Genomic DNA, 23540 nt, shown 5'->3' on the forward strand with positions numbered 1-23540 from the left:
GGCTTTTAGTGGGTTTAGAGCTGGCATGTTATGGCAAGTAATTGTCTCTCACTTTAAGTGGTGTGAATTTACAGCAAAAATAAGTATTATTTTCTAGGCACAATTATGTTCATTTCAATACTGCTGTTGTACCGTACTGCTGGGACAACTTGTGTGGAGTTTGCATGTTCTGCCTGTGTGGGTTTTCTCTGGGTACTCTGGTTTCCTCCTACATTCCTAAAACCTGCATGGTAGGCTGATTGGATTTTCTAAATTGCCCCTAGGTATGGGTGTGAGTGTGAATGGTCTCCTTGTGCCCTGCAATTGGCTGGCCACCAATTCCGGGTGTCTCCTGCATCTGACCCAAAGTCAGCTGGGATAGGCTCAAGCACCCCCCGTGAACATAGTGAGGATAAAGCAGTTCAGAAAATAAGATGAGATCTACATTTAATAAAAATAATGCTGAAATGGATTTAAAATTTGGAATATATATTCAATACAGGTAAGGGCTGAGTATATTTTTTACTTAACCTAGCAAGTGTATAATACTATATTTAATATAGATGAGGGCTGTGCGATTTTGTGCGGATCTTTCTGTAGCAAACCGGCCGGTGATGACGGAGCTGATTAGGACGCCGGTGTAGCAGATTGGCAGACGCCTCTCTCACCACCACCGCCAGTGGGGACTTCCACAAGGTGGAGAAAGCAGGCGCCCGAAGAAGGCTAAAGACGTATAAGGTACTGTGACGCACTTGAACAAGCGAACATGCTACATTTCTGCATCAACCTGGATTTAAAAAAAAACTAAAAAATCGGGTGTTATCAACTCACTTAATGCTTCGATCGGATTCGCTTTTCTTACTATTCGATGATGTCATTACAATCCCTCACCACCTCCTTTTTTAGATTCCTAGTTGCTGTTGCGCAGCATCCTGGCTGCTTCCCAAACTTGGACACTTGCTTCTTCCTTGCATATCCGGGAATGTTTTATTAATTTAACTACATTTTTTTACACGGCATCAATCATTTTCTATTCGTCCACGCTGTATCAACTTTTCTTTAAGCGGATGCGACTGTTTCTGTCTTTTACGATCTTTTTTTCCTCATCACTTGAATTACCCAGACGACGATGGCGGTCAGGTGATAAAATTGACCCCGAAGAAGGAGTCAAAAGTCCGGGAAAGCCATGCGGACTCTTCGGTGAGATACTGCGGGTGACCGGAGAGGATGGCGGGAGGCAACCGGGAGCCGACGGTCACCTCCTCCCCGGCGGTGGCAGCCAACGCCGAGGGAGAGGAAATAGAAGTGTTGGAGAGCACTGACGTCCTCCCGATGGCCACTGAAGATGTGAGTATGAGTTTACTTGATATCTGGACGAAAAAAAAATTGACAGCCGCTTCTTTTAATCATTGCTGCCCTTGACGATGATAGATGTCCAATCCATTTGTAGTGGGAAGTTGGTAGCACACAATCATGTCAATTCGCTATATTTGTCAGTAGTACTAAACTAGTTTTAATTGGTCAGATGCGCATTAACTTCTATTTTATGGTATTTAGAACATTATGGTTTAATTCGATTTTTTTTAACATAGATGCTTCAAGTTTCAAAAGTAAATGGAAATAATGCCAAAAACATCTTTAACGGACCCTATCACATTATTTAATCACAATTTGCTACCGAACAGACAGTTATCAGCTTGAAATCATTTGAATAAACTACATAATTTATCACCGGCTGTGTACTCAGCCGCAGAATTAAACCCACAAAATTAATCTTTATAGGCTGAATTCCAATGAATTTAGAGAACATAAGTGTCACTTATCCCCTGCGAAATGCATATTGCATTTTTGCTGACAACTCATCACAATTTTACAGAATTTTAATTATTTGAGGCCTTTTTTTCTCAGACAGTCAAGACAGAAGCTATCATGTGTTTGAGATTGTAATGTAAATAATAATTTTGGGGCTATTTTGTGAAAAATTAGTTAAAAATTGTATTCTCCCTGGTGGCCCGGGAGCTGAGTGGTTAGTGCGTCAGCCTCACAGTTGTGGGATCAAGGGTATTCAAACTCTGGCCAAGATGCATCCTGTATATCCTAAGTTTCATAACCATAAAGCAAGCAAGCTAGACAGAAGGACTCCAGTGAATTATGGCATATGTGAGTTGATAGTTAATTCACTGTGCAAGTCCTCCAGCGTTTTTCAGTTCAGTTACTTTCATGCAAAGAGTTACTACATGCAAAGAGCTTTAAATTTGCCCTGGTGGCCTCATTCCAAAACATTAACATTGTTCTGCTGACTAACACTCGTAATAATGACAAACTCTGCGTATAGCATTTGACATAATTTGTAGATTCTGTTTCTCAATTACATGTATAGACTATAAATATTTTGTTTATGAAGTCCAAATTAACTTTCCAAACTCCATACATCTTGGTGCAATTTTTCCTCCCACACTGTAGTTCTCTGGAAAATTAAAATATACATACCATAATTCTAGGTGTTCCTTCGAATCCATTCTCATAGTTGTAGTTCAAATGGGTTTTGATCCTGATAAGATGGAAGATCTCAAGCGTTTGATTGTGTTCCAGATCAATTGCAGGTCCCACTAATGATGTCATTTAGTTTTAAAAGGAGGAGGAAATACTTGCAGAAATGAGAGCAGCTTGTTTTTGTCGCAAGCTTTCATATTATCGTTGGCTGCAGCTCACTGAACGCAATGATTAGGTAATAATAGCCTAGTGCACACAGCATGTTTAGGATAACCATTTTTAATGCTATCATCCTTTCTAAAACAGGTATTCCAATCCTGAATCTAATTTTTTTCTTTTCCCTCTTCTTTTCCTAGAAATGGAAGGGGCTATTTGACAAGGTAAGTGTACAGCAAGATTGCTCAACTGGTTGTTTGCATCCCTCATTTGTTTTCATCTTGTGTGTGTGTGTGTGTGTGTGTGATCTCAATACAATCTGGCTGGAAGAACACATTTTAGCTTTCCAAGGTTAAATTTGTGTTGAGTCATAGTCATTAGCTATTGGGTAATCTACTGGAATGAAAACACATTTTTTTCAGAAGTGGTATTCACCAATAATGATTTCCATAATTTACTACATGAGGTCCGACTCCAGGACATATAGTAATGTAACTAGCATTCATCCTAAACTTATTTCATCTTCTGCATTTAGTGTAGTGTAAAAGGTGCCCAGGTTAAGAGATATTTAGTGTGAGTCATAGCAATTTGTGTGTGTCACTTTGATCCTCATGAATTGATGAATTTTGACGTTTCAAGATTTGCTGAGTGTATTTTTAACTACAATCTGTTTTGAGAAGTATTTTACCAATAAACCTGGCTTGATTCCAGGTTTTAATATTTCACTGTTTACCACAAAACTCCTATTTGCTAATCAGTGTAGTTAGACTTTCTAATGAGTTTGAGTCTTTTCTTGTGAAGATGGGACCCTCTTGCTTCTGTTGAGCTCTTTTTTTTCTCTTTTTTTGTTCAGGCTCATTAGTCAAATTTATTTTTAGATTAAAATTGTACGTCATGCTGCGCAATCTAAATCTTTCCGAAGGCCTGCAAGCTCACTCAAATGTGGAACCTGGGGCTTGGACTTTTGTCAAAGAAAAGTCCTGCTGCGACTAGTTGGGCCACTGCCGTGAATTTTTGCATTTGCGCCATCATCAGTGACCCTGAACAGGCAATTAAAGGCACACATACACATCACTCAGTTCTGTTTTGTAATAATCACAATAAGGAATACACAGACCAGCTGATGTGAGCAGCAGGTTGGGCTGACAGACGGTAGATGGACGGAGCCTTATTACCGCACACAGTCTCACTCTGGGCGGCTGCCCCAGCACCTGCCTGCCCTGGGGCCCCACACTTTCTCTTAGAGGGGATTGTATGCATGAATGTATCTGTGTGTAGTGTCTGTGCGCATACATATGGGACTTAAAGGGGGCGAGCCAGGCTTGTGTCAGACATGCGGTCACATGGGATTATAGGAAATGCAAGAGCGGGTTTGAGTGAGGTGGGGGGTTGTTCCCTTGTGTGTAGGGTGATGGTCGATAAACACACATGAAATCTGAAAGCTTCTTTTATGTTCTTTGGAGTGCATGTCAGTGTGAAAAAGCTTCCAAACGGCAGGGTTGAGGCCCGGTTGGCGGTGTGTCAGTTACAAATGTGCTGTCGCTCTTTTATTCAAGGTGGCATCCTTTTTGTCTCCTAGTGATTTGCTTCATTTGTCAAGGGGAGGCAGGATGACCCTGGTACCACCCTCCTCGCTAGCAACTCTTAAGAAAGACAGGTTGCTGCTTTATGTGTCTTCATTTAGCCAGGGTTGCCAGATACAAGAAATGAAAAGCGTAGTGAAATTTGACATGACTTCTCGTTCAAATGAAGCAGTGGGGGTACTCAAGTGTTCAATCACAAACGTGCCTGCCATGTCCCAAACTTGCTTGAGCAAATACCAGATCAACATAAGACCTTTTTTTGTTTGTATGTCAAAAAGCTAACATTCGTGGTAAAGTCAGTAATCATTAGGAAAGGATTAACACTGGGGAAGTAATTGGGTTTTTAAAACAGGACTATTCTTAAGCTTATTCAGGTTTTTGAATGGGTTTACTGTTTGATTATCGTTCAAGAATTTTGAAGCAAAAATATCCTGGGATTCTAGAATCTTGAATTCTTTTTATAAGTAAATTAGAAAACCATCCCTGTGAACCAAAGCGATAAATAATACTTTTTGCCACACTGGACAACTGATCGTCTTTATCAGAGGGTGAATATTGCCGTCACTTACATTTTTTTTGTAGGGATTTCTGAGGATTTGTGGTTGGACCATAGCTAGCATCATGGATTTATCTGATAAGCCGTATTACATTTTATATCGCACCACCATGTAAAATGGCTCTGTCATCTCCCCTGGGACCAATCTTTTTTGAATGACCTCCGCCACTCTTAGACTAGACATTTTCTGGTACAACTTGCTATTGCAGTCAAAACTGGTCAGATTACCACACTTCTTTTGTTCCCTGGGTCAATGTAGATATGCAGGATACCGCCTGTGGAGCCTTGAAGTCAGTATTATTGTTTAACAAATACAAATATGTCTGTGTGTTCGAGAGTGAAAGTGAGAGCTAAGTGTTACACCGTTGCCTTTGTGTTATGAGCCACCATGCAGTGTTGGAAATGCCCCAGGCATGCACCCACACAGGCTTAGTGATTAAACACTTTCACATGGCTGTGTTTTCCATGAAATGGCTTTTTTTTCGCTTAAAATCTGAGCTCAAATCTTGTTGTGATAGTAAAAGAGACCAAGTAGAAAGTAATCGGTTACCGAGAGCAACAACAAGTGATCCGGTTTATTTATTTTGCATGACTACTATGTAAAGCTTTTGATTGGTTGTAACATTGTTATACAAGAAACTTAGGAGAAAGCTCGTCTTTTTCTTCATCCATATCTGTGGCATGCTGATGAGCTTCTCTTCCTAATTGGCATTGATGTATGCCCAGACGGCGAGGTCACACTGCGCTGGCACTCCTTGCTTCTCCTGGTGTCCATCATTCTGGGAATGGTGGACACCAGGAGAATCCCAGTTATATTATTTGGAGATGCTATGAATCATTTGTACTGTGTAAAAAAAAAAAAAATAAGAAGAGACGGCATCTCAAACAACATAATTGAAAGATTTAATCCAAGCTCATTTTTCCCTGCTGTTGTATTTCCTCAGGGGTCTAGTATGTAGATTTCATAACTGAAAAGCCAAGTTCCAGTTGGCAGAGTGTGAAAGCAGTTTTTCTTTTATGCTCAAATAAAAATAGCCTCAACTTCTGCTGATCGGGAAATGAGAGAAGTCAATGTGCCAGGTAGGCCCTAATTGCCTTCACAGTTGAGACTCACAGCGTCAGTGGCATGAAATTGAAATGTTCCGCTTTGTACAGTAGTGTCAACAATTGATGCTTTCTGTTTCCATTAACATCTAGCTGAAATCACTTTTTGGAACTCGGGATTTCTGCACACCTCCATATTTTGCTAGTTGCCAGCCATGATTAAAATGAGTGGTTTGTGTCAGGATGGCATCTTTTGTAAAAACAATGCCAAACAATTCACACGATTGTCTCGCTTTTGTGACTCCAGACAGGGAGAAGGCAAAGTGTGTGTCACAGTTGCACCCTGACATATTACATGTAGGCAAGACTTCTTTTAATTTCATTTTTTACATGGCATGAGTTATTTTAATTTTTGGATTAAGTTAAAAAAAAGTTCAATTTTGGGGATCAGTTGTGACATGTTTTATCAATCAAATTAGTTAGAATTGCAGTCAGACTACTTTGGAAGATGGCAATCTTGCAATGATTCCAATGTTGATGGTTTCCACAGCATTTTATTAAACTGCAGTTGATGTGCACACATGAACTGCATCTTTAGTGGCCCTTTAGGGACTGCTTCTTGGTATGAAATTTGGAGGGAGGAAGTTTTAGTCTAGCGAAACAAATGGCACACTGACAATCAACTAAAACAAGAGGAGACACTTAACAGGACACACAATGATTTATGCTTCATTTTTAGATTTATGATGCCAGATATGCTCTAAAACATTTGTTGGCTTTTCTAATTGCTTTGTGGCACTCATCTGTCCTTCAAACGTCCCTTGAGTAAACTGCCTTCCTGGCGGTGTACCAAAACTAGCAAATCAACTATGTAAACATATTATGGGCCACATGTAATCCCTTTTTAAATAAGAGATATTACCAATATAAATGACACAATCTACTTTCACATGAGCAACTCATGACCTAGTGACTATTTATATAATGGCCCTTTTGTGTATAAGCCAATCTTTCGTAATGTGCTGTTTGTTTTGGCAGAGGAATTTTGGACCTGTCATGAAATTAGAACATTGAGCATGCAAGATGCACACAACACCCATTTAGTAAATCAGACAACTCATTAGATGGCACACAGAAGACAGTAGCTTGAATTAAATGCTGTTGATGGTGTCCCCGCAGTCTCAGCACATCCAAGGTTAGTGACAGTGCTTAGTCATAGTGGCCTGACCTTTTGTTTTCCGTTCGTGTATCATCTTACACGACACCGGTGCCAAAATCTGACAGCATTGTTAAAGTGCTGAAGTAGCTATACTGCGAGGAACTGCAAAATACAGTATGGTTTTGCATCCTTACCTGCTACAGTATTTGATTTTTTTGTTGTTACCTGATAAAAACTGTCATCCTAAGTTCATAACCTCAAATGTTATTTGTGTTCTAAGCACTGAGAAAATGCAAACTGACTCAATTGAAAAAGGAGTGTTCCCACTTAAAAAAAAAAAAAAAGATATATAGTCCATGCAAGACTGCAGGACTTAATGCCTTATCAAATCTTTATGGGTCTTTTGTTTCACAAACATGCCATCATTTGAAAGGATAGCTTTCAAAAAGTACATTAGGTAAGCATGCGGACTGTTGACCTCCAAGGATTATGGGATGTGGGTTGTCTTTTCAACGGGTACCTAAGAAGGGTTGTGCCATTTGCAGCACACAGGATCAGTAAGTGCCCGTTGGCCAATCCAAACATCCACGTCTATTCAACCCTCCAAGACTTTTTCTTTGGGAATGGCAGGCAGGCCAAGCCTCCAGGCAACTTGAAAATGATCTCAACAACTCAACAGTGCTACCTCCCCATTTGGATTCCTTCCTGCCATTTTTCTTTTCCCTGCAAGCAAATGGAGGACCAGGCATTTGCACGTCTATTTGCCAGCTATTGGAGACCATAAATCTGAAGGGCTGAATAGAGCTGCTGCCGTCATTGGTGCTGGGTTTTGACTGTGAAGTGAGGAAAGGGCAGGTGTGTGTGTGTGTGTGTGTGTGTGTGTGTGTGTGTGTGTAGGGGGGAGTGTGTTTGACCTCAGGGCAGACCTGGAGGAGAAAGAGGCAAATGAATGAGAGAGGAATACAGCCAGAGAATGGCTCGTTAAACAAATGTTTCTAGCTGCTTTTTGTTCCCCTTCTTTTATAACGCCAGCTAAAGTGTTTGATGGAAGGTTTGGTCCGACAGTAATGAGGGGTTCTCACCTCGCTTGTAAATGTGAGGTTTTGGGAAGGAGTTGGCCATGTGCATCTCTCTTTGTGCTGACCTGAGCGTGCCCTTTTCCTGAATGACACGGTCACTTCAGCAGCGCTTTGTTTATGCATCCTTGTGAGTTTTATTGCAAAACCTTGTCTATCCTCTGATGGATATTTGTACGCCTAGTCGTGTTTATGTCACGTTGGCATACAAGTCTCCTCTTCGACGTGAATGCTTAACCAAGCAGCAGAAAGAGGTTAAGTGTTTTATAGTATGAGAACATATGCCAAAGTGCCTGCTGAGAGGCGCTCATCCTAGCTTGGCTGCGACCCCTTTTTCACTACTTGAGACACCCCAAGGGGCTCCATTCCTCACTCTCACGCCTCCGACACCCTCCCAGCCGTTTTAACCGCATTCCTATGGCCTATTGAGTGACGTCACTGACACGAAGTCTGCCCGAGTAGCTGTGCATCACACGGTTAGCTCAATGTGAGCATCTTCTCAAGGCTCTTTGTGAGTGTTTTCATTTTCATTTGTTTGTGACTGATTTATGGCTTTTGCATGTTTGAGTGGCAGCATATCTGAAGCACACTTGTAACTCCAATTTTGACTTGGAACGTGACGAAAAAAATAAATATACTGTACCAAAGTTATTCACTTAAAAAAATGTTATACATTTTGTCAATCATTTTTTAGACAATATATCGGCCATTAATATTTGCTATCGCGACAGGCCTAACTATATTCAAGGTTTTATGAATTGCTTATTGCTTCTGATGTCTTTTATTCAAAAGCCAAAAGTTTTTTATAATAAGTTAAAAAAAATAGCTATGATTTCCAAAGTGTTTTTATCAGTTGTATTTTATAAATATTTTTCCATCACTATGGTGACTTAAATGAATGCTCAACCATTGATGTAGCCCTTTTTCAAGATATTATGTAGCCGATTCTATCACAGAGATTATAGTTAGTTCTCCAAAAAGCATTTATAATGAGCACTTAATGATTCCGTCACAAGAGCATGAAGCACTATAAATGCCAGGAAAATGAACAGACTGTGGTGTGAATGACATTACCTTCAATCAGGACTTTTCAGACACTTGTGAAACTCACTTGATTGTTAATGTATGCATACGATGGTAGGGATTTAATATAATGACTCCCTGTCTGAAACTCCAGCCACACATTTTTAAGTAACGAATGTGTCAAGTGCAAAGGTGCACATATGCTGGTTAGAGGCAAGGCGGTTGCTTGGTTACCCACCATTTCATGAAGAAATGGTGCATGTGTGTAATAGCCTCAGAAGGCTGTGTGGGTGGCTGCATGTGCACCGTATAGTATGTACGAATGTACTGTATGTGCATGCAGGCGTGAGCTGTCAAAGGAGAGAGGTGACTGGTTGATGTAAATCCTCAGAGAGACTCTGTCAATTATAATCTGTCACATGAAAAAAAACACTTGTCTGAGTATGACTCTAATTGCGATGCTTTTTAGGTTTAAGTAGCAAACACGGTGAAGTAGAAATTGTCAGTCTGTCTATTCAAGCACAACTTGTAAAAATGTTAACTTAGAATAAAAGATTAATTTCATAATGTTCTGCATCCATGTATACAGAATGATTTTCAAATTCAACCAAGTTAACCCTGAATAACTTGGGAAACAAATCTTAGTCAGTGCTTCGAGGCAAAACCAATAACACTCTTGATCATTAAGTTTGAGGATTAGCACAATGCATAAATACCACAATTTGGGAAGATGATATTATCAGAGTAATTTTGTCAAGAGGCATAAGAAAGTACGCTTAATTTTTTATACAGTGTTCATTTCATTAGAGTTCTTCCGTTTTGATTACAAAGATCTCCCTTAAATGACTTTGTATAGAATCCCTCAAATCCCCAGTATACATTGCCTGCCTCCAAAGTAAATGTAAATACCTAACCATAATATTAAGGTGTTTTGTATGTCTATGAAAACATTATATGCTTAGTATAAACATTTGCTTTACTAATTTGCATGACACATCTTTGTTCTGTAACATATTATAGGGAATTAATAGCATATTTTAGAACATGATATAGAATGAATAGAAATAATCCAAAAAATGTCAGCAATGTAACTGAGCTTGCCATATCCACCTTTTAAAGCCTGCTTCATTCCTCATTTGTTTACTTTTCTATCCCTGTGTCTGGGTCTTTACTTTTACATCCTCTTGGTGTTTAAATACTGACATTTACTGGCATGATTATGACATTTTCAGAGCTATTAGAAGTCTGGTCGACATATTAGTCATGTGACCTATGCATGGTCATAGCACTGGCCAGGCCGGCTAAAGGGGATTGACCGTGATGTGAATGGCGAGCGGCTTTTTGTGTGACTCCAAAGGTTTGACCTTTTCTTGAGTGTTCTCGGCAGTGAGATAGATGATGCCATTGTAATTAATGATGTGAAGCTATGCCTGCTTGTCCCATCTCTCTTGTCGTGGCTTCCCATCTTCGGAGGACTGAAACAGAATAACAATTTCATATCGTCGAGCATTCCTGCATCTTGACCTTCTTGCCTAAACAATACTTCTTTTGTAAGGATTACTCTGAATCCTTTGTGTTGGAGAACAATGAAGCAAGCCACTGGCTTGCAAGTTGGTGCCAGTTTGAGCCAGGAGCTTTTAAGTCAAACCCACACTGCGTTGGTGGTCATTTTATTATCAATATTAAACAAAGTAACAAGTGTCTTGTACAAGATTCAGAATTATAGCAGGTGGTCTATTCAGCTTAAAGTGTACGGAAAATTCCACAGAGACCCTGAAAATGTTACTATGTGAGCTTATTCAAATGGAGGGAACATCAAATTCAACCATTGAAAATTAGTCTTTAAAAAAAGGTATTTTGTTTGCACTCTTGAATTAAGATAACCTATCTGTCCAATCACGTAGTCCAAACATAGAAAATACTGGATATGTCAGTGACTCTTTTGAAATTGGTGTGTACATGATAGGTTGATGAACCTATCTGTACACATATCCACAATGTCAACATCTGCCAGCCTATTCATATGCACACATCACAACCATCTTCCGAGCCATTCACATTCACATTATGAAAACATCTGTTTGCTCACTCTCACTTTCATTCCGTAAATAACAATCAGGCCGTTCATACACAGGAAGGTTCTCTAATTTTGCATGTATTGCACACATCTAAAATTCAGTAGAAATCTGTAGACATCCATTAGCAGTCTGTCCATTGGCTTTTGCATAACCTAAACACCTTTTAGTCCAATAGCCACACACCACCAGTCATTCACATATTTATGCATAAGGTGGGTTTATGTTTGAGTATTCTCACACAGTGTAATAAAGTTAAAAAATGATCTGTCTATTTACTTAGACACCGTATTAAGTAACAATACAATGATACATGAATTTGGCCCTACGGGCACTGAAAACATGCCCTGATCCATCACCACCCCTGAATTCTAACATCATTGCGGTCTCACCTACTTGCTCGTGTTCATTTGAGCCAATGTCAACTGCTCTTCAGAATGATTGACACTTCCGCCCCTCCCAATCAGACCCCCGCCCGCCAACGAACTGTCGGCTCCATTCAACTCGAACTAGTCTGCTAAATGAGGCCAAGTCTGCTCGTGGGGCTGACGATAAGCCCTCAGACCCACACGTTGTCCCTGGCCCAACGACAGGCAACGGCGCTGATATTATACCCTCTCAGCTGTGACAGATGAGGTGACAAAAGGCTGTGTGTCTTTGTGTATGCGTGTGAGAGACAGAAATAGCACCTCAACTAGTATCACATAGAACCCCCCCAGTGTTATGTGGATGGTCTGAAATGAGTGTTTAACATGAGAAGGGCAATGTGTGTCCCTTGTACCTGCTCGCTTTTTCTCTGGGTCCAATTAGTACATGATTAGCCGTCTTCTACTGTGCATTTTCCTTCATTACCTCTACTTTCTTTACACAACTCTTTCTACTTCAGACCTGTTTTCTTTCCCCTTGCTGACCTCTTGTACTGCTTGATTGCACAGAAAAAAATTGAGGTTTATACCCGCATTTTCTATTTAGATATATATATTTATATATTGGAAACTTCAATTCAAAACATGCAAATCTTTTTGCCCACACTGTACATTAGTAGTGCACACACTGTTTCGTCACACCAGTTGCCACGGTGATTAGCCACAGTCATGCCTGCCATTCTGCATCAACCCCGAGGGTGATGTTAGTACTGGAACATGTGGGATTTCGAATCATAAGCGATGCTGCAGACCGTTGCTTAACTCTATGCTATATCCGTTGCACTTGTCATGTCAAGCAAGCAAGATGGAAGTCATTTCCAGTACGTGTCCTGTCCAATCTGATCAAAGCATTCAGAGCTTGCATTTTTTTGTCTTTGGTGCGTGTGTTGTCAGCAATGGAACAAATGCTGTAATAATAAGACTACTGGTTTTAGCACCCTCTAAGGTGTGTTAGGATAGAGATGGGGTGGGCAAAATGTTTGTGCTCAAGGGCTCTGTTTTATTATTAGAACTAAAGAAAGAGCCAGAACAATTAACATTTTGTCTGCCATTGAAAGCGAGTTATGTTCAATCCATTTTGACTGGTAGAGTTTGCAGCAAATGATCCTGGTGAAAATAAGGTTAAGTGTGACATGGAGGCTTTATTATAATTTCTATCTTATTTTTTTTCAATTATTTTTTCTTACCTTTCTGTATTATAAATTTATTACAAAGCCAGGCATTTCATCTAGCTTTAGGCAAGCCCTTAATATTCATATTTTTGACAATGAAAATGCACAATACCCAGAATTGTTTTCACTATGCAAACCCCTGAAAGACTCCCAATGCTCTCTGCTTCGCCTCACTGCATAACATAAATTATTATTAGGGTTATGGATGTTTTGCATATTAAGTCCGTGCATATTTAAATATGCTTGTTTTAATCTGAAGTAATGTTTTCCAAGTCTTCAATTGTAAATTACAGATAGTTATCATTCTGTTTCACAAAACATTATAATGCTCTGAACTTAAAGCTTATTTGAAAAGAATTCTGGTTGTGCAAACCCAAGCTAATATACTGCTATAAACTAATTTGTCAGCAATTTATGTATGTGGTTAGCACTAGGCCAGCATTAATTTTCATTGAGAAAGAGCCATGATGTGTAATTATCTTAATTTTCTGTTAGTCTTGCTTTTAACTCTCACTGTGAATGTCAATACGGATAAAAGTGAACTGCTTATAAGGAACTTTGAGTTGCAAGTCGTAAATAATGTATGGGTGTTTGCACTGAGGAGTGACACAGGAGAATAGATAAGAGCCAAATTTAATTGTTTTGCCGGCTGCGAAAGATGGTGACTTTGACTGTCATGCGAGAGCAATAATAAGCACTTTCACATAGAGTTCCCACAGCTAGATTACAGCGTTAAAGATCAGAAGCATTATCAATCTTTAGTTCAGTTAGAATTTAGATCAAGGGGTTGTCCTTGTGATTTTATTATTCTTATATTTTTTTAGCAGTTGCAGAATATTTGTGGATCTTGTGAATTTGATTCTGTGGTGACCGTGTGTCGATACTGAACTCAAGCCCATTCATCATTATCATTTATATTATGCAGTTAGTTATCATCAATTGATAATTATCATTGTTTATTATTATAATATATAGTGATATTTTCTAATATTTTAATGTGAATTGTATATTTGTGAGGCATTTTAGGATATATTCAATGATTTAGACAAAAAGAGTTATGTGAACCAAACAAACATACCAATGTTCCACTTTCACTGTGGAAAAAAAAACATGCAAACAAATGGCAGATCTCGGTGGGGAGTGTTGGGGGGTTTTAATGGAAATGAATGTGCTAATGGGGGAGGTGTATTGTTTGAGGGTCTTGGATTGAACTGTAATCCTTTGAGTCTGGTTGAAAATGACCCCGTACAGTCTGGTAAACAATAGAACAATCACATGCGCATTGTCTTGGTGGTGGCATTACTTCCTGTAGAGATTTTTATATTTCATCATGGGAAAATGCCTGCAGCAGAAATTGGCTGATTTAATGCAACAGAAGGTTGGTTCTCTTTTGTGGCATGAAGCTTAACTTCTACTTTTACATCAAGAAAGTGTGTGTGTGTGGTTGGGTGGGATGGGGTGATTATGTCCGCATATGAATGTACTTGTAAGCAATACCTGCTACTCTTTTCTCTGCCAGTGTAGTTTGCATGCGAATGTAATCATAATTTGAAAAAAATATACGTATATCAGGGTGAGAATATGTACGTCCAGCCTCATTTGCAGCAGATGCTCAATGTTTTGACGGTTACTCTCATGTCTGGTACAAGTGCCAGTCATTTAAAAGTGGCAAAACAGACAGTAGCACTCAAAAGACATAGATGTTAACATTGATCAGCTCCAAAATCAATGAGTATTTGTGTGTATACGCCACTCACAAAGCAATATAGGCAGTGTGTCAGCTGTTGCATTGAAGTTCATTATTTCAGTCGGTCCACGGGGAGTAGAAAATGGCTGCTTGCCAAGCGACATGGAGTTGCTGCCTGTTGCCCTGCTGACTCTTTCTCTTCTTGCTTTATTTATTGTTCTTGAACGACTGATTCTGAGTTACTGTTTTGTGCTGGGAGTGATGAAAATTGTCCTATTGGGAAGTAATCTGTGATTAAACCAATGATTTACTAGCACGTTTGCCTCATATCCTCAAATATAGTTAGAATAAAAGGCTAAAATGTGTTTTTCATGTAATAACAAAGGCTGCTCTCTTTATTACAAGCCAGTTGACCACCAACATGCTTAAGAAAGTTGATTACAAAGCTATTTGAGGTTAAATTATAACATCATGTAGCCTTTTCAGTACACTGATTCATTATTCTTTTATCATAATATTTAATGAGGACTTTTTGCATAAGAGTCCATTGTTTGGCAGAGGAAACACATTTTAATGCATGATTAAAAATTTAACTTATTTTGTGGTCTTAATGATTTATTTATTTTTTGTTATATGTGGTGCCTTTTAAGACCACCATTTTTCACATGTTCATACCTGAATGCATTTAAATCGCACACAAGTGGTTACTTAATCCAACTTGTTGTATGTGTGCATTTGTCTTCATAGTATGACCTTGACAATTCGGGCTTCATCAGTACCGAACGCTTCAGGGACCTTTTGGCGACACACGGCTCAGAGCTTGACCCTCACAAGCTAGAAGTCCTCTTGGCCCTCGCCGATGGAAACTCGGATGGAAAAATATGCTACCAAGATTTCGTAAATCTGGTAAGAAATTGACAACCGCAGGGTGGTCTATTCAGGTCAAAGTACATTTACATTGATACAATTTTACTCAAGTAAAAGTAGTAGGAGATTAAAAAAAATCTACCCAAAGTCAAAGTACCTTAATTTAAAATATACTCTGAGTAAAAGTTATCTATAGTGAATTTGTGTGTGTAAGGGGGAGTATGGGGTCGTAAACAAATGGTAAAATTGTATCTGAATAATATTTTAACTTTCTCAGCTCTAAATGATTAAATGCAAATGGTTGGACATAAAAGGTCAATACAACTGAATCTTGGGGTATTCATTTAGTTTTGGAATGCACAAAATCTTTGACATTATCTTAGATATTCATATTTCAAGTTACAGATTTTTTTAACAAGATTCTAACATAAAGAATCCTACGTATTTAAATAGAAGAAAACAAACAACCAGAAAATAAAACAGTCAACTGGAGGACAATAAGAGTTAATAAATGACAGTGAAAATACGGGTATAACCCTCCTCTTTCATCAATGTGTAATCAGGACAAAGCGTAACTTGTTTTGTGTCATGTACAATAAAAAGAATTACAGTGATTTCATATGGCAAGTTGACAGCCTCTGTGGTGCACTGGCAATAATGAACATCCTTACTGAAACCATGCATAATGTGAGGACATTGTGCCCAGTCCTCTCGTATATGCATGTCATTAAGGGGAGATTTGGCATAGCTTTATGGCGTGGGTTAATGAAGTGAAATGATAGAAAGCCAAGGCTTGTGCGCGGGAACGTATCCCTCCATACAGGCATTGTCCCTGATGCGCCTTCTGAAAGGGCCATAGTAACTCCTAATCATTTTCCCACACTTCTCTCCATCTGACATGAAGGCGGAAATAATTGGTTTTTACTGAGCCTTTGCAAACAGTCGTCCCTGCTGAGATGCCAAAAGTCTGAAATAGTACCCAAAAGTACTTCTTTACTTCCTGATTTCTCATCCCTGTTAGTATTAGATTCTATTCAATTGGATAATTTTCATACCACAGGAGGAGTTGTGCTTTAGGATTTCCGATAGGTCACTTTATGATTTCTACTATGTGCCTCACACCCATGACAATTAGTGTAGCCTTATTATATTTTACATTTTTTTCAAATTATATTTGCTAAGGAGTCGTTTGGGCATTCGTGGCGGTCGTACTTTAGCACTAGGCAACAATTTGAAAATAAATCAGTTGTTTTAGGTCTCACATATGTGTTAAACCATTTTTTGTTGCCAGTTGAATTCCTTGGAGTCAGAAAGTGTTGAGGGTATGGGGTTTTTTGTTGGTTGCTAAGGGTTTTGTTGGTTGCTAGGGGTTGATAATGGCATTTTGTATTATGTGTGGCCTGTGCTCAGTAAGATAGGCGATCAGGCTTCAGTCATACAGTGAATGGATTTTAAAGGGTATCAAAGTACAGTTTCCTCCAAAAGTATTAGAACTGTGTGGTTAATAACTACTGCCTCCGGCCTTCCTTATTTCATAAAGATGCATGACTCAACATGATACAGGGTACATCACTGAATTTGACTGTTGTCTCCTCTCACATTGCCCACCAAGAGTCCATGCCTGATTAGTTTGGTGTTCAATCCAGTGCACTGTATACAAATAAAGCCGCATTTAAAAGCATTCATATCCATTTAAGAGCTAAGACCTCAAATCAATGTTTTTCCCAGATGAGCAACAAGCGCTCCAATAGCTTCCGGAGGGCAATCCTTCAAGGCGGCAGGCACCTAAAAGGCTGTAGTCTCAGGGATGAGGTCGGTCTTGGTCTTTCTCAGCGCCTGGTCCGACATGTCGCTTATGAGACATTGCCTCGCGAAGTGGATCGCAAGTGGTATTTTGACAGCTACAACTACTGGCCCCCGCCTTGGCTGATCCTGACCATAACCATTCTTGAGGTAAATAATCGACCTTGAAATGGGGAAATGGACTAAAATACTTTATCAGATGTATTTGTTTTCACCACTACTACACCGACGCTAGAAGCAGCCACCAGTCCAATATTTCACTAAATAATTAAAAAGCATTGTTCTGTATCATAGCACATTGATATCATAAAATAAGATTGCTCATAGTATTATGCAAAGAAGAAATATCCATATTGCACAGCTCTATCTAGTATTTATACTCAGTTTGACAATGCCTCTCCTCAGTCTTATTAATTTAAAGTAGGGGTCTTAGATTGGACAGATGCATCACCCTGACAATGAGGTGGTTTCACTGGGCTTTTTAACTCTGAAGCACTGTGCCTGTTCGTATTGAGGTTGCGAATCTTGGTATCATTGACAGGCTCATCGGTCATTAGCTGGCATTTGAGTGAATTAATTAGGCGCAGTAGAATCTTCAAAGTGGAACAAAATCTCTTTTTTTTTTGCACACTAACTCGATTTTGAAATCCAAATGTAAAATGTTCCACTTACATACACTACTAGAATTGGTTTGGATTTGTCTCCTTTGTTCAACCCAGCTAGTTGATGAAGACACTTTGCTTAATCTCATGATTTCCCACTTAAAAGATGACCAATATTTGTGTAGTTGTCATGATATACAGTATAAGGATTTTTAGAAATGTATCTTTTATTTGTTTTTAAGCACAGGCCATATTTTGGCTGAAATATATTGTCAAATGACTGCCACTGCCTCTATTTATTACCCCAGGTTGTTGTTTTCTTTTATTATGGATGTCATCTGGATCGCCTGGTTCTGCAGGTGTCCAGCCCATCATTCCTTAAGAGCCCACTACCTTACCACCCCCAACTCCGGACCCAAGTCTGGAGATATCTCACCTACATTTTCATGCACACCGGGTAAGTTACACAGTGAACTACAGCCACGATTAAAAACTTTGTTCAATGTCAACAATTCCATGTATGAAGACTGACATTTCCTCAAAAGGCACTTAACACATGGAGCCATTGTAGCTGCATATTGAAGATGAACACTATTGACTAACATATTGCATTTTGCCACACCCCTAATTAGTAACATGGTAAAGATAACTAGAGCTGTGAATGTTTAGCAAGACAATTTCTTACATTGTGCACTCCTACATGTACTACTGCAGCCTTAATATTTCAGGTTAAAATTCTCGTATTCAAATTCTAAACAGTCTCCAGCCTCATTTGTTGGGCATATGTTTTAAAACGAGGCCATCAAAAATGTCTATAAATGGTTATTCAAATAATTTCCAAATATTGTGCAAGAGGCAGTAGTTTGCCATGCACTAAATAGATTAATGGCACACTTGGTGGATTTATGCATGCTTGTATGCTGGTAATGTTTGTTGGTTTCAGCTGCTCTTTGATGTGTCGGAACAGCACGCCGCTTTCGATCACTGTCGGCCATATTTACCGCTTTTTCCCCACGCGACTTTACCATTTATCTGCCAAGAAAGAAAACAAGAGCTGGTCCTTTTAATATAGACGGCAAATGTAAACAAGTTAGGACCAGAAGGAGAAAGGCGGGATTATAATGGCAGCTTTGCTTTTGGATTTTGGATAAAGCTGAGTGTGTCTCTGCTGATAAATTATGTTTGGAAGGAAGGACATAGCATCCATGAAGAACACAGGAAACGTGTTAAGAATGGATGTGTGAAAATGGATTAATGGTAGTTATATGTTTACTGGAGAATTTATTTTCATGCACATTTTAGTGCAAGCCTACTGGAGAATTTATTTTCATGTTCATTTATGGCAAAAGTGACACAACTCATTACAAAACAAAAATGTCATTCATTCAACATCGCTTCTCCACATCAATGTCATGGAGTGCTCAAAGCTATCCCAGTTGACTTTGGGCCAAAGGCGGACTAGGCCAGTCATTTGTTGAGCATTCGCACCCACAATTCAGGCATATGAACCACTACACCATCGGGTGGCCAGATAACTACATGGGCAGAATAACTGCAACTAAATAACATCTTTGGGAAGATAGAACTTAGAAGCCAACAGCAAGACATGAATAATTGAAAAATATTAAATGTTGCACAGCATTTTGGCGTCCTTGCCTGAGTCTCCCCCACATTAACATAAATAAGAATAACCTCCACATTACTACTCTGGCAGATGTCAGTATTTAAAGTGTGGAGTTTAAGGCTGCCAGTAAGATTTAAATGCAATGTAGAATCACATCATAAATATTTAAATCTGGGTTAATATTCTGCCTTTGGTACATAAAGGAAAAACATTTACTCTGTGCAACAACAAAAAAACAATTACTGTACTTAAAATACAATTTTCCTGTGCTCATAACACAAATCATGTAATGATATAATGAACATGTGTGTGTATGTGTGTGTTAGGATTGAACACCTGAGCCTGAACATGGCCATGCAGCTGCTAGTGGGAGTCCCCCTTGAGATGGTCCATGGAGCAGCCAGGATCGGACTGGTCTACGCGTGTGGCGTGCTGGCAGGTGAGTAGCCAACATTCATGTTGTAATAATCATATTTATGACTGCATCTTTTAAATCGCAGACACATTGAGATTTTTTTTAAAGGGTCTCATACATAATTGCATAAAATAAACGGTTTCATCTTTCCATTGTAATTGGTTGCCCCATTCTGTTTGATTTTCAGCCAACTATCGCGTTCCAAGCATTTTTGCGCGTGCGTGCATGTGGTAGAGTTTCTTCTGGACAGATGGCCTTGTGGTTCTCTTCCTGTTGTGGGGTGATCTTTAGGGAGTTGAGTGATATCCCACAAAGTCCCCTCCCCTCTCTCCCATGTGCATTGGAACAGTGCAACCAGCATCATGGCAAAGATAATTCAAACACATATTAAACACAGAATCCACCCAATAAATGAGTATTTAATGATAGCACACCTATAGAATTAAGATGTTGCCACATCCTCCCTGCTTCATTATCTTTCAACAAGCTACAGTGGTCTGTGTTGAAGTAGCGGAAGCAAACTGAATTGCCCAATGTGAGCACTGCATTCAGAATTGGATTATTATTCATGAAATGGGTCTCTGTTGGGGAATATCTTCCGCTGTGTGGTTGCTCATGTGTAAGCGTAGGGGTCATCGACAAACCCCCTGTCGATAACAGCTGAAGTGGCCAATGCAGAATTAAGCCTAGAGTGAAATGAGGAGGGAATACAGAATAAATCAGGCACACACACAAGTCAGCTGTTTTAATTAGATATTGACCACCAGTGGAGAGGCTGATAGGGTTTTGATTTGTTGTGACTGCCTGCAAGTCACATTTCCTCTCGGATATTAAAATGATCAAATAAACATCACTCTAAATGTGCCATCTTAATTTTATGATCCAATGACATTAACTATTCAACAATCATGGCTCTTTCATCTCACTTGTTGGTGGCGGAATTTAATGTACAGCCTTATAATGCAATAGAACCGCTTTGTTCATGGGCATCAATGAGGACAATAATCATTTTATTACCATTATACTTTATGGCGTTTGACCGCATTAGGTGATCTGGAGCCAATCCCAATACCCTAAATGATTCATGATACACTGCACTGGTGAGATGCCACTTACTCAAGTGACAACACCCATTAATACTTTAATGTGCATAATTTTGTGTATTCCGTAAGTTTAAGGCCTGCTGAACATGAAGCGACATGGTTGAACTTTTCATTCCTTTTCACCACTGCTTATCCCTTGTCAAAGTCATGGGGTGCTGGAACCTATCACAGCAACTTCTGGCAAAAGCTCGATTGCACCCTAGACTGGTCGCCAGTCAGTTGTAGGGCGCATAAAGACAGACAACAATTCACAATGTTACTCAATCTCACACCGGTCAATTGACCCGTGTACAGTGAGCCAGGTCCTATCTTTTAAGGCTTCTCAGTCACAGGTACCACTGAGTATATTGCAGAACATGAGGATGTCGACCTCAAGTGGGCAAAAATAACATGCATCTGAAACCAAATATTTTGGATTAGTGAAATAACTGTTTAAATGAGCCACAGGCAAGGATTGCACATCAGTTATTCAGTTAATTGCCTTAACATTTACCCCAAAAATCTATATTTTATTAATGAATTCATTTTTTCCCCATGGCACCTTTGCTTACAAGGGTTTTGGGGGTGCTAGAGCCTAACTACAGGCAATAGGCGTTTACATATTTATTTTCACTCTGATTTTTTTGGAGAATTATCAAACTCCATTAATTGAATATTTTATCCTTTTCATCTTTTTCCCCCCCTATGATCCTTTCTGGTATTTTCTATATTTTTTGGTAACTCATTTTTTTTGTATTGGCTTTTCATATACTATAGAAACAGTTCAAATCCAGTGTATAAGAACAGCTAAGGCAGCACAATGAGCAGATGGGAGCTCAGCAGGCACATATGCAGGGGGTCAGCGTAGAGATCAGAGGCCAGGTCATGAGTCATTGAGTGGTCAATATGCAAAACACGCTAATACCCTTCTGTGGGACTCAATGAACTTGAATGTCGGCAGTGTGGAGTGTGAAAACTGGCAATAAAAAAGGGTGCATCACAGACTTGGTTTGCATGCACAATTGTAATATGTTTTTCAAAGTGACTTAAGAAAAATCTTTTGTGTCTTTGAGGGGAAAAAAAAGATGCAAGGCTTTGTTTTAGGTAATCAGATTAGAAGAAGTAATGTGGCGTTTTATGTTGTGTTTTTTTAATTTTGTATTAAACCAATATTTTTGTGATTTTGTGTTTAACAAAAATGTATGTATTTATTTGAGTGCGGTGTTGCCTAGAGATACGATACCTAACTTTTGAGTTTTCAGGATATGAAATATGAAAACTGCCCAGATGGATGGCTCAAGGTCTCATTGGGTCAACAATTTTTTTTTGGCGAGGTCACCATAATAAATTTGCTATCCCTTCATGGATGAATCTAAATTCAATTTGGTATTTAAAAAGACGTTAATATCGATAATGTTTGCTGCAGGGTCTCTGGCGGTGTCGGTCACTGACATGACGGCTCCTGTGGTCGGTTCGTCTGGCGGAGTTTACGCCTTGGTCTCCGCCCACTTGGCCAACGTAGTCATGGTAATGTATGTGCTGCCTGATGGGAATGATCACTTAACTCGCAGCTTTTTTTTGTTTTTTTTTTTGGAGCAAGGGCAATTCCATCTGCACCTGCCACATTACATGACATATTGTGATGTGAAAAGACATGTTACATCCAACTTTTCTTTCTCTTTGTGTGTAGAATTGGTCCGGCATGAAGTGTCAATTTAAATTATTCCGGATGGCCATGGCTCTGGTGTGCAGTAAGTCTGATCATTTATACATTCTGTAGTGTGAACAGAAACTGCTCCAGAAACGTAAAATAGTGAAAGAGTGGTTACCACGTCTGCTTAATCCTTGGCCTTTCCTGTATGGTATTTGCGGGTTTTCTCCGGGTGCTCCGATTTGCTCCCACAACCCAAAGACCACGCACTTTAAGCTGATTTGAGGATAACACTTAGTGAAGGAATGAATTTTAAAATACCAATACCAAATAATGCAGGCATATTTTTCTGTTCTCTTTCTCCGCACACACATACACAGTGAGTGTAGAATTTGGCCGCGCAGTGTGGCTCCGCTTCTACCCGCCAGCCTTTCCTCCTTGCCCCAACCCCAGCTTCGTAGCTCACCTGGGAGGGGTCATGGTGGGTCTCACGCTGGGCGTGGTGGTCCTCCAGAACTACGAGCAGCGGCTGCAGGAGCAATCTCTCTTTTGGATCTTCTTCTGCATCTACACCTTGTTTGTGCTGTGTGCTGTTTTCTGGAACATTTTCGCCTACAGTTTGCTCGACGTGCGGTTGCCCCCATCACCCTGACAACTGGACCTCCTTCCTTTGGGTGCAGCTGGTCAAATGTGGGATCTTTATTCATGGGTGATATCATCATCTTCATCCCACAGCAAGTGTGAGTGTCTTTTGGATGCAAACATCCCTTTTCTTCATTTCATCTACTTGCTGCATTTTTGTTGAAGAAGCCTTAGAATCATTTGCCATCACATCATGCAACCATGCCAATAATCATCATCACTTCAAAGAGCAGGATAAAAGAAATGTGACAGGTCAAAGCTGCATCTCCAAATATATTATGTTTCTTTAATACAAACAGTGAAACAACCCATACTATTTTTTGTGGTAGCAATTCTGTGATAACCATGTTCAGTGCAACTAGAATGTCACACGCCATAGACCCCTGCCGAGGAAAATCCCTTGGCAAATACTATTTAAAAAAATAA

At 39.5% G+C, this 23540-nt stretch overlaps 1 protein-coding gene across 4 annotated transcripts; it reads left to right on the forward strand.

Moving 5' to 3' along the window:
* Positions 1–538: 538 nt before the first annotated feature.
* On the forward strand, positions 539–23540 carry rhbdl3 (rhomboid, veinlet-like 3 (Drosophila)). Of its 4 annotated transcripts, XM_077718571.1 has the most exons (10): positions 539–717; positions 1103–1326; positions 2829–2852; positions 15176–15334; positions 17024–17248; positions 18009–18157; positions 19651–19763; positions 22248–22348; positions 22512–22572; positions 22853–23540. In XM_077718571.1, exons 2-10 carry the CDS (start codon positions 1207–1209, stop codon positions 23122–23124), a joined length of 1224 nt encoding a protein of 407 aa, XP_077574697.1. In that variant the 5' UTR covers positions 539–717; positions 1103–1206; the 3' UTR covers positions 23125–23540. The 4 variants fall into 4 exon arrangements, with proteins under 4 accessions (XP_077574697.1, XP_077574698.1, XP_077574700.1 ...); XM_077718572.1 differs by lacking the exon at positions 539–717 and having other exon boundaries at positions 725–1326; XM_077718574.1 differs by lacking the exons at positions 539–717; positions 1103–1326; positions 2829–2852 and adding an exon at positions 6876–7006.

This window comes from Stigmatopora nigra, chromosome 6 (genome assembly GCF_051989575.1).
Source record: "Stigmatopora nigra isolate UIUO_SnigA chromosome 6, RoL_Snig_1.1, whole genome shotgun sequence".
Lineage (NCBI taxonomy): Eukaryota > Metazoa > Chordata > Actinopteri > Syngnathiformes > Syngnathidae > Stigmatopora > Stigmatopora nigra.